Source organism: Seriola dumerili, unplaced genomic scaffold, assembly GCF_002260705.1.
Source record: "Seriola dumerili isolate Sdu_G_001 unplaced genomic scaffold, Sdu_1.0 BDQW01000219.1, whole genome shotgun sequence".
Classification (NCBI taxonomy): Eukaryota; Metazoa; Chordata; class Actinopteri; order Carangiformes; family Carangidae; genus Seriola; species Seriola dumerili.
In genome coordinates this window covers 7,197,976-7,210,285 of record NW_019174474.1, presented here as the reverse complement: position 1 = coordinate 7,210,285, position 12,310 = coordinate 7,197,976, and the positions used below count along the sequence as shown (strand labels likewise).

The 12,310-nt window shown below is 42.6% G+C and overlaps 1 protein-coding gene across 1 annotated transcript in view; it reads left to right on the top strand.

The window, feature by feature from the left end:
- The window catches only part of abtb2 (ankyrin repeat and BTB domain containing 2), a 44,004-nt gene that overhangs the window by 27,836 nt on the left and 3,858 nt on the right, over positions 1 to 12,310 (top strand). Inside the window, exons 3-10 of the mRNA XM_022754442.1 lie at positions 3,151 to 3,361; positions 8,746 to 8,898; positions 9,497 to 9,662; positions 9,828 to 9,917; positions 10,119 to 10,220; positions 10,495 to 10,591; positions 11,358 to 11,493; positions 12,013 to 12,290. Coding sequence (XP_022610163.1) covers positions 3,151 to 3,361; positions 8,746 to 8,898; positions 9,497 to 9,662; positions 9,828 to 9,917; positions 10,119 to 10,220; positions 10,495 to 10,591; positions 11,358 to 11,493; positions 12,013 to 12,290 — 1,233 coding nt within the window. The remainder of the gene's footprint in view (positions 1 to 3,150; positions 3,362 to 8,745; positions 8,899 to 9,496; positions 9,663 to 9,827; positions 9,918 to 10,118; positions 10,221 to 10,494; positions 10,592 to 11,357; positions 11,494 to 12,012; positions 12,291 to 12,310) is intronic.

Below are 12,310 nucleotides of genomic sequence, written 5' to 3'. Positions count from 1 at the left end.
TAGAAATCATAAAAAACTCAGTGAGGCTACAAAATGTTCTTACAGACAAGTAAACACTCCCAGACTTGATAAACATATTGTCTTTTTTTAAATACTTGCCCATATTCTGAACACTTTCTAAACACAACTTGTTATTCCCACACTGTTGGCTGGTTCTGGCTCTGCCAGAAAAAACGATTTATTTCAAACACCCAAGTGCCAAGCACAGATAATATATATATATATATATTTTTTTTTATCACTTTCTGTCTTATAAGTCCCACCTTGCGCTTTATTGTGAAAACCGTCTCTTCTAAAAAATAAGCAATGGAACAGATTATCTACAAATGGGACTCTGGAGAATAATGTGATCATTCCTATGATTGTATATTGTATGTCCCTGGTCTGTTTGCTAAGCAGTGTGCATCTGGTCAACACAAACTACCTGGTACTCATTTCCCCAGTCAAGTAAGTTAACAGGGGAAAAGACTTTAACCTAGAGTATTGCTGCATCTCCATTTCTTATAGACTTTATTTTCTGTGTTTTATCATAGGTATCATAGGTAGGCTTCCCCTTCCCCATTTTCATTTCGCCTGGATAGTTAGTTACATGGTTGCTAAGAAAGAAGGATGGATTCTTTAAGAAACCTTAGTGTGAATTGTATCTTGTCTCTTTACAATAGAGTAACTCAACGTCTTGATGTCCATGTTTGATGTTCACATACACAGTCATACTGTTTGCTATTGTTCATGGGGTTTGTTTAGACTGGAAGCTGAGATGGAATTGACCAATGTGGGAGAGCTTGAGTCAGGTTAGTAAAAAGTGAGAAAAAGACAGAATAAGAAGGTGGACGGCTAGCAGTTGGAAAGGTAGGAGGTGAAGTTTTGAGAATGAAATACAGTAGTAGTGGGTAAAGCCGGGTTTAGCTGTATGGAGGTGGGGGGTCAGGGCAAATGATGGAAAGGTATAGAGGTGAGGAGTGAGTTTGCCGGGCAGGCTGAGAGGAGGAGGGATGGAGATTAGTGTTGGTTAGAGCAGGGATAGGTTTCCTCCTCCAAATGAGCTAACACTCCGCCATTTGTTCCTCCAGCACAAGGCCACGTTCATACATCGTCGCCGTTAGTAAGACATTAAGAAAGTGTACACACACTCTGAAACACAGACACACTCTTTCTCGCTTTTGCTCAGTGGTCTCTTTGTGCCACATCTTAGTGGTGGCGTGAAGCTGGGCTGGTCTGGGCAGGGCTGGCATCCTTCAGACTCATTCACTCCTGCAAACACACACACACGCACACAGGAGTGTGTTCACTGATATGCATATACACAACAAAAACACAGAGGGCTTGGCACTCTGATCTGAGCCCATGAAACCAGGCAGACACAGGAGCATCTGTACTAGGCTGCTCAGTTATGCTGGATCTCTAGACTGGACTTGGCCAGACACATGAACACACAGCATACATAAACATGATGGATAATTGATGGCAGCATAGTGGACATGTCGGCTTAATGTCCAAAATTGTTGGAAATGTAGTGTAACCAAAAGGCTCTGAAAGTTGTCTTCAGACACTCTTGAATGTTTCATTTTCAGCTCTGTGGTGGTCATCCACTAGCTGTGGGAAACTGTGAGTGTGTGACCATCCACTTTACTAAGGGAAATATTAACGATCAGGATTTTACCAACCCAAAATAAAAAGAGCTTTGTGCTAAAGCCTGTAAAGCCAATTAGAAATCTGGGGTCACGCAGAGTCCAGATAAAGACTTGTGTAAACATGTTTGTATTGAATTGGCTGATGGTGCAGCCACCCTCTTCTAAATATCTTACTCTTTGAAACATTTTATTATCTTGCAGCTTTGACCTAAAAGGCACATTTTGTCAGTATGTATTCAAAAAGCATGTCACATTTTACTGATTTTCCAGGCTTCCACAGGGACTCTAGTATAAACTGTAATCTAGTATTTCATATCCTTCTGACCCCTGGAGCTCAGTTTAGCCTCAGGGCACAATATGTGCTGGAAAGCCAGGGAGAGGCTCTCCATCTTGGGCAGGAATTCCTAGGAGACCTCCTGGGGGGACTGCTGGTGGTGGTTAACACAAAGGAGGCCCTTCAGCCTTAAGTGGGGTCTGTTTTGGGAGGGCCAGTCCAATCTAACCCCCCTCGAAGTGCCTCAAACCCCTTAATATAGACACACACATACACACTCACGCTGTTAGAATTCCCAGCCTTGGCCCCTGTGCAGCCTTCTACTCACGGTAATCTGGTTAGAAATTAACCCAGGGGTAATTATGCTAAATGACCGTTACACGATCCCAAGTTCAACCTGGCCTCCCTCCCCTATGCTGCCTCTCTCTGCCCCTCCTCCACATCCCCATCCCTGTGATGACTGACTTTTGTCTCTCCATTCTACTCCCGCTCTGACACCCATGGCCACACATCAGGATGTTATCTAGAAGCTCCATTCCTTTGAGGCTTAAGCTCTCTGTTTTGTGTTCTGTGCGCCTATCCATGGCTGTTTAGGCTAAAAAGTACTGTACATACAATAATCTGATTTTACTGCACATGGTTGTGTACTTGGTTCACAGTGTGGGTGGAGGAGTCCACAGCAGTGTTTTGGTCAAGACAAATTTCGGCTTTTTTACAAGACTTAAGCACATTTCTTAACCTTGCTTTTCTCATGTGACTGAAACCACTTTCCACCTTTCCAGGCAGAGCGCAGTGACTGAACAGCGTCGATACAGAAACAGTTGAACGGTTCATTAGAGACTGTAATCAACTGTTTGTTACCCCATTAACTCCTTCAGTGATTAAAGATAAATGGCTATTTAGACTAGCCGTCTGGCTATGCTTACTGATAATGATACTGCTAATGGCAAATACCACTAGAGACACTGAGGGAGAGGAATGAGTAAAGCAGGGTTGAGTGTAAGTGGTTTAGTAAAAGGGGAAATCCGGTTGGATTGGCAGCCCACAGGGTAAATGCTGAGGTCTCATGTTTTAGTTTTAGTTTTTTTAATGCCACTTGGCATTTGTTTAGGACCTGAATACCCCTGATACCACCCCAGGGAACTTCCGAGTTCTGGCACTTAAAGAATTGAGCAAGTTTAACGTCAGTTATAACAAATATCTTTTAAACTATCTAATGCTGATCTCATATTTCCCTTTTTCCAGGTGACTTGGTGTCCCGTGCAATGCATCACATGCAGCGTCTGAGCTCAGTGCGCCCGGGGCTTAGTCCAGCCCGCCACGCCCGTCCCCAGCAGCCCGTGTCCTGGTCGCCCGATGCCCTCCACACCCTTTACTACTTCCTGCGCTGCCCACAAATGGAGTCCATGGAGAATCCCAACTTAGATCCGCCACGCATGGCACTTAGCAAGGAGAGGTGGGTGTCATGCATGACTGGACTAGAGCTGTTCAGATTCTCTCCAAAGTGTATCATGGGCAGTAAAATAATAGATCTAATCTTAGTGGTGTGTTCATCCATTTTAGTTTTGGAGCCACCCTTAGAAAATCACTTTCATAGTATTCTAATCTTGCTTTTCTTCTTGTACATTTTATGCTTTGTTTTGTTCTCCTGGTTGCATCTGTAACTAGAGAGGATTTGATTAAGCACATGAGCTTGACAGAAATTTCATTCATTTCAGCTCTTTATCTATTGCAGTTACAAAAACCCAAATATACAAACATTCAAGTCTAGAAATTAACACCTACGTTCTAATCAAGTGAACAGCTTTGTTGCAGACAACCTGCATTTCTTAGCCATTCCCATCCCTTTGCCCTCTGTCCATTGAAGTGTTAATTTTCTATAGGTAAATTACAGGTAAGCAACAGCTTCCAGGTGCTAATGTTAGTCTGATAGAAGGGTGAATTACACCCTTAGCGTGTGAATTAGGCTGAAGACTGGTGGTTAAAGGGACTTTAAGAAGTGCTAATGGTCTGTAATTCTGTTAGGGACTCCTCAGATCTTCCTCGGGTTGCCTTTGTAGAATAATTATGGTAATTCTTATCTTTTTTCTTTCCTGAGACAAGTGGTTAAAAATTTTGGATAACCTGAAAGTAACATAGCATATCACATTATATTTTATTCTTTTAGCAGTACACCTGATCATTTAGAATTTTTTTTCTTGGCAAAGCCTAGACTTGTGAGGAAGTGTTGTCTCTTTTTGTTGGGTTTTCACAGAAAACAAAGAGTAACTGTGAACTGAGTCACATCGCTTCCTAACTGAACTGATAAAACATTGGGTTGCACCACATATGTGCATGCAAGGGTTTACAATTTAGTAAGTAAATGTGAGAGGTTACATGCTGTCAGTTATGGTAACATTAGTTACAATCTGAGTCTGTGATTGCGAGAAAAGTACTAGCAGACTGCCCATACATCTGTGTTCAGGTCTCACGGAAAAGCTTTCAGGTGTGTGTGTGGGTGTGTGTGTGTGTGTGTGTGTCCCAGAGTACCTATATGTTAAAATGTCAGTGGGAAGTGTTTTCCTATGTGTTAAAGGTTAATTACACTTTTTAAACTGATATATGGAAGCCTGTCTAAAGGTAGCACTCATGCATATAAATGAGACACAGCTCCCACTTAAGTGTGTTCAGTTTGCTGTGGTAAGTTGGTTGAAGGCTTTTGAGCTTCTCTGAATCTTCTCTTACCTACACACACACACACACACACACACACACACACACACACACACACACACACACACACACACACACACACACACACGCATGCACACAGCCAGCTGGCTCATATACATTTAATAATGAACAGACACAGTGTGAGTGAGCAAAGGTGGGCTCCTCATTAGCATCAAAGGGAACAGAACTGCAAATATCTGCCCCTCTTTTTTTCCTATCCTGGCTGTTTCTTCCAAGTCCTCAGATGTTTCTAATGTTGGGTGTATATCAGCCTGGTTTATATGTACAGGATGAAATGATTTAGCATCCTGTTATAATATATACCATGGCACATCTGCAACATTCTGGTTTTCTTTCTAGACATCTACTGGTTTGCCTCTCTGTGTTTCTGTATCGCTACATGCCACTCTGTGAATGTTGTGCATGCAACACAGACTCAGGTGGTAGAGGAATAGCAGTGCAAACCTGGTAGTGATTACATTTTGAGTGCCTGGTAATGATACAGACTTCTCTCCTTCAATGGGGCCTCTCCATCTCTTTGGCTCACCCTCTATTGAAAGCTTTATAAAATCTTTGGTGGAAACCCAAAACCACCAAATCTGTGTGGGCCACATCATCAAACATTATAGGGAGTCTGGTGAGAGTGTTATTGCAGAATCCTTGAAACTACGAGAGACGCCCTTTTTGTTATGATCCTTTAAAGCTGGTGCTTAGTTGTGAGTGATGATCTTGAATTGGAGTATTAGACTGCATATAGTGTGGGAGGACAGCCACCAGTGTCTGTGTGTCTGCTTATTTTGCGTTCACACTCCACGCTTTAAGCCACAGTGTAGAAAAATACTTTTATTAGTACTGAAAGTTATTAACCAATCTATTTTAATGGTAAAATCACTAGTCTCCCCAGCAAAAAGGAGCACTGCCAAAACCTCCTCGAAACAGACCACCCCAGCCCCTCTGCTTCCTTCAGTGGATGGGAGGCAGCACTAATGGATTGATGTGTTACTGAGATAAGAAGCAGCCAGTGGAGCTTACTTCTAACCACAGATACATCCGATATGGTTACACCCCCCCCCCCCTTTGGAGTCTTTATGAGAGTAATCTGACTCTAGATCAGTGGTTAACCTTGACCCTTTGCAGCCCATAATGGGTTCTGCTTTAAGACCTGATTGAAGTTTCTTACAGTGTAAACTCAAACACACTGGCTTCAGGTTATTGGACACACATAGCATAAAGGGCCAGTGCAGCATGTGTGATGTTGCCTCCTGGAGAGAAAAAACCATTGCCTTTCATGTTGGACAGGTTATAGTTCAAACACACCTGACCACAATTTGAGCTGACTGTCATTTTATGACCAGCCAGGTGGCAGTAAGGGGGTAGTGGGGTTTGTGCATGTATGTCTGTGTGTGTCTATATCCCGCTGTTTTCTGTGTGCAACCTTAGCATGTTGGGTCAGTAGGCTAGCAAGAAGGGCTATCTAGTTTCAGTGATAACAAGCGTCTCAGCTTTGATGTTTCACTCGCTCTCTGAGAAAGCTGAACTTTGTGTTTCAGGCTGAGGGGCATAACCCAGACACAGGGGTCAGCGATGCAGAGAGAGAGGTTTGAGGAAAGAAGGAAAGATGAATTGTGGGATAGGATCTATGTGAGTGATGGCACAGACATGCTCCATGTGTCTGCTGTTCTGGGCCACTGGCAAAGGTGTGCACACACACATATGGCCTCAGTTGATTTGTGTTGATGCACATTTTTGTGTATAGCTTCATACACACGCACACACACACACACACGCACACACTTGTATAAAGATCTGAAAGTATTTTAATGGAAAACCACTATTTCAGGCCATTAAATAAAAAACACTACCTTCATTATAATGCAGAGATTGGAATTCTTACAATTTTTTTGCTCACTGAAACGCAGGCTGCGAAATGCCGACTGATAAAGTGAAGAACAGAAAATCTGATGGATCAATGTGCGTTAAGTGTTAAAAGCTGGACACGGTTGACTGAAGCAGCTTTAGTTCTGGATTAGTGCCAGTGCTGCGTGCATGCCTAGAGGCAAGCATGCAGTAAAGTGGCAGGGTGGATGCCTCGTGGCATTCAGGAGGACAGACACAGAGACACAAGCAAATGCACACATGAACGAACAGACGCACACAGCCCAATTTGTGTTGAGTGGAGGCCATTAACAAAGGTACAAACGTCGTTGCCCAAACCCACTGCTCCACCTCTCCTCAGGAACACAGCTTTCTTATCCTCCCCATACTCCTCCTCCAGCCAATCAGCCTGTTGTCTGATTGTTAACTGTCACATCTTGAGTGACAGCAGATACTGCACAATCATTAGAAACAAGGTATCTGCAAGTCCATAAAATAAAAATAAAAAAAGTCTGGGATTTAGATTATTTGTTATTTCAACACCTTGATAATAACAATAGAATGTTTACAAGAGAGTTATTAATACAGAATAAGAAAAACAGGTTAATTTGTCAGTGTATCTGCTGTACTAACCCCAATTCAATAACACCAATTGAATTCATTAACCATCTTCCTGGTAATTCAGGTCAATCAGTCAGAAAAAGTTTGTATTTATATTTGGTTGTTAAATTATTATTGTATTGTAAATTAAGCAGTGATGAATGAGAGAGAGAGTGCTGCTGCACAGAAGGAGCAGTTCTACAGGAAACCACAGGTAGCTGCGTTAAGTAAACACAGTGAGGAGAATAAAATGGCACTGCAGTGGTCCCACTGCTCATTAACAGTAACTACAATCCCTATAGCATGTACTCCACAGTGCTATATGCTGGTATACTGCTTTTGCCTTCATCTGTATTCATGATATGCATCTCCTCAGAACAAAGGTGAGGCCACTGATAAGAATAACATCACAGCAGGGGAAAGGCAGCTTTAGTAACTTGAGATAAGACAGACAGTGTTCAAACAATCATTAACACTCTGACTAAGGCTTCATAAGATCAAAAGCAAACAACAATAACACTCACAATAATGTGTCACTGTTTACAGGCACATTCTATGCACATATGGCAAGAAAAAGGCACAGACGAGAAGGGATTAATACCAGATAACCGGCTAGAAGTGGAGTTGCAGATGGCCACCAGTGCTTTCTAAGTGGATTCAGAAGAATAGGTGTGAGAGGGGGACAATGAGGAAAGAAGAAAAAAAAGAGCGCAATCAAGTAATCCAGATGACTTTCAGAATGCCACGTTCACAAATACCACAGCAGACCTAATGTTCTGCTCTCTTTCAAGCCTCCTCTCATGTTTACCTCACTGCTTCTCCACAGTTAATGACATTTTCTCTTGTTCCCTCAGGCTCAGGTCCATCATGTCTGTCATTTCTATTTTTAGCCTTTTATCTGCTTTTTTTTCCTTTCAGTTGTTTCTCCATTTCTCATGTTTTCTCAGTTTAGATCTTAGAAATTTTCTATAACAACGTCAGGGTGCTGCACCTTTGTTCAGCTCCCTTTTTCTGCTCTAGCTAGTTTAAAAATAGGCTGATTATTCAGAAACCACTGCAGTATTTTGTTTATCAAACCACAGCGCATATTAAGTCACAGTTCTGTTCCCATCTCCAGTCATAGCTTACGGGCAAAGGGAGCTGCTGTTTAACAACACAACCTGGCAACCAACATATAAACACTCGTTACTCATACATGTGTACATCTGTCATCTTAGGGTGTGAGCGTGCACGTATGATGACTTTAAAGTGTAATGTCAACTGTGTATGGTGTGTGAAAGCTGGCAGGTATGTGCGATTGGTAGAGGTGAGGTGCTCTGTGCAGTGTTACATGTGTGGGTGTGTTTAAAGGTGACTCACTGTGCATTGGTCAGCATTGGGAGGAAGCGCTGCCAGACACACATAAGTCATCTGGTGGAGTACAGTTTATGAGTTCCTTCTCGACATAACTGAGTCGTGAGTGTTGAAGAAATCTTCTACTCAGCACGGAGCCTTCTTTGGGCCAATACAAAAGAAAGTTTATGTGAAATCACTGCTGTACCAGAGAAGCATACCTACATTCCAGTTGAATACAAATGTTTTATACCTTGTTGGAATTTCTATTGTGTCGAACATATAGATAGAAGTTGAATTATTTATCTTTTTTCTTCATAGGCCGTTCCTACTGCTGCCACCTCTGATGGAGTGGATGAGAGTGGCCATAGTTCATGCTGAGCATCGCAAGAGTCTGTTGGTGGACAGCGATGATGTCAGACAAACCGCACGCCTTCTCCTTCCAGGACTGGACTGTGAACCAAGACAGCTGAAGTAAATGAGAACACACACACAACACTCACTAGGGTTGTCCTGCTGGATTTTTAATCTGGACATGGCGACATAAAACTAAACGCAGCGATATGAGCTCTCACAGAAACATGACATTTAAAATCTAAACCTTACCCGTGTCTTCAGATAATACCTCAATTTAATTTTCTCAACTCCAAGTGTCTTTATTAAGTTAATCTAATTAGTAGAGACGAAACAAAACACAATTGCTCAGTGTTGCACGTCCAGATGTGTATTTCCTTTAATCCCATGAACTATGAGCTTGTAATTTAATCGGTTCGCACTAACACATAATTACAAACTGTAGATTAATGAGTGTTCACTGGCTGTAATGTGGCTCATTAACATTTTGATTAAGTGTACCATCATTTCTAAAGGAAAGCATCAGATGCAAAAATATATAAAATGCATGAGATTGAAACAAATGATTTTGGCTCTCAGTGTCTTTATGTTTTTTCTGTCTGAGTGGAGAACAGATGCATGTCTTCTCAGACTCAGCCCTACTTCTCTTACCTCGCAGAACTTGAAAGTGAAGTGGTCGTTCATTATCTTACTCTCCTTGTGTCTCTGTCTCCATCAGGCCTGAGTGTTGCTTTAGCTCCTTCAAGCGTCTGGACTCCAAAGCTGCCACAGACAAATTCCATCTAGACTTAGGTTTTCGGATGCTAAACTGTGGACGCACAGACCTCATAGGCCAAGCAATCGATCTGCTGGGGCCAGATGGGGTCAACAGCATGGATGACCAGGTACTGAACATCTATCTCTTTGTGTTTTTATGTATGACGTGTGTTGAGTGGAATACTGCAGCAATATACATGGGAAATCACATCCAAATATCATCAGCATTACTTCATGAATTTATTTCTCCTTTCCGATCTATTTATTGCTCTATTTTTGTGTTTATCACTCAGGGAATGACCCCTCTGATGTATGCCTGCGCAGCTGGAGATGAGGCCTTAGTCCAGATGTTGATCGATGCTGGGGCCAACCTTGATGTGGCGGTACATATGCTTAAACAACTTCAACAGATGGACAGATTTATTCAGATGCTGAACATTATGTATACTTCTACAGATACTAACAGGGGACATATTAATTTTAAAGCACCTAAGTTCACTGACACTGTGATGAATTTAATGTTTTCTTTGTTTTCTTCAGAGTATGATCATGGTCTGTAACACTGATTTGTCATGTGCTGGCAGGTTCCACCATGCTCCCCAAAGCACCCATCTGTGCATCCTGATAGTCGACACTGGGCAGCCCTCACCTTCGCCGTGCTGCATGGACACATCTCTGTTGTGCAGGTTGGAAAGACATACACACACATTTAGAACCCACCAGATGTGACTTTTGTAGAAAAGCCTTGTTTGACATGCAGCGTGGCTGGGGTACTTTCTACTATTCTGCCACATTTGCACAATAAATGCAGTTTGTCCTACATTGTCCCAAGCTTACTGTGGATATGATGTTAATCCTTTGAAAAGTGGTTTGACAAATGTGAGGTCAGAGGTCAGGCCATAAATAAGTTACAGGATGTCAAACATTGCTTAATATAACAGATGTGGTGTGTCTCTACAGCTCCTTTTGGATGCAGGGGCCAATGTGGAGGGGGCTGCAGTCCGCAATGGACAGGAGAGCACGGCAGACACCCCATTGCAGCTGGCTTCAGCAGCAGGTGGGCAAACACACATGCACATACACATACTCACACCAGGCACAGCTGATGTTAGAGAACTCTCTGGCTTATAGTAGGTCTGTGTTCTGATCTGATTTATAGTAGCTAAATTACTACTTACTACTAAATTATACAGGCGGAAAGTCTGTAGCAGGGTCAAGCAAAGGAAAAGATGAATGAATGACAGCCTCTATAGTAACATTCAGCAAAAAAAAATAATAACAACTCTCACAATTAGCAGTGACAAATACAGTAGTATGTGTCAGTTTTCCAAAGGACCACCAAGAGTAATATAGGATTGAGCTGTGAGTGACACACTGGCTGCAGAAACAAGGAAATGCAAGGATGAATGAAGGCACAGTGAGGAGCAGAGTGCTGCCTGTGGTTGTTTAGAAGCCTCTGGGCAGCATTCCTCTGTGGGATCATCTGAAAGCCACACATAGCTCTAGTAAAAGAGACACATGCTGCACATAGCAGCAATGACAGCATGTAAATAGTGCTTAATATGAATAGGTTTGCTTGTTTGAAAAAGCATGAAGAAAAGAAAGCAGACATCTAGAGTATAAATACACTAATGAATTTTTAAAATAAACAATAGAGAACAAAACTATCAGAAATGAAGAAATATCAGTGGGAAAAAACATGAGAACAGATGACTTAAAGTAAGGCTGTGAAGATATTTATGGAGGATACTGGTAAAAACACCACATTTAAATGTCTTTAGGAGCTGTCTCTGTATGTAATTGACTGTTAATGTGCTTCCCAGGCAACTATGAGATGGTGAGTTTGCTTTTGGCACGAGGTGCTGACCCATTATCAAAGACCCACGATGGAAATGCCCTTACGTCCTCTCTCTACGAAGACATGAACTGCTTCAGTCATGCTGCCGCACATGGACACAGGTACGTTACCATCAGTCTGACCTGAAAACAGTACGTTGACCACAGATGCCGACTTGAGGCTAAAGTGCAGAGAAGAAAGTAACAGAAATAACATTAGCCATGGCAGCGCTATATCGTACTCGACCTGAGTCCACATCTGAGCTTTCAGGAGAGTCATTCCTTTTATCATGTGATGAACTTGAAGTCCATAAAAGTATTTGACTATGAAAAGCGAGGTCAGGGTCTCCTTCTATTCAGAGTGCATCTGTCTGTGAACACCATTTGGTAGTGTAAACCTCTCTCCACCTGTTCACTGTGTGTATGTGTGAGCAGAATGTAGACTCAACACTTCACATTCCACAGTGAGGGTGATGGATTATGTAATCAGAGGGGAGGGGAGGGCACTGGGTCACAGAAATGAATGTGTGTTTTGCAGTGATGACATTTAGTAATGTTTTCGTGCTTTCTTTCTTTGTTCTTTCCTTCCTTCCTTGTATCTCCTCTTTCTTCCTTCCTTCTTCCTCACATTTATCTTGCCAGGAACGTGCTGAGAAAGCTACTGACTCAGCCCCAGCAAGTCAAAGAGGATGTCCTGTCTCTGGAGGAGATCTTAGCTGAGGGGGTGGAGGGTGAGGAGGCAGGGATCTGCCCTTTCATCCCTCTCTCCCCCCTCCCTACCCCTTCCTCTGGCCCTGGGGCCCTGCCAGAGGTGGGCATACCCAGGCTCTGCAAGGCCAGGATGAAGGCTCTGCAAGAGGCCAGCTATTACAGCGCTGAGCATGGCTACCTGGATGTCACCATGGAGCTACGAGCTATGGGTAACTATCAGATAGTAGGA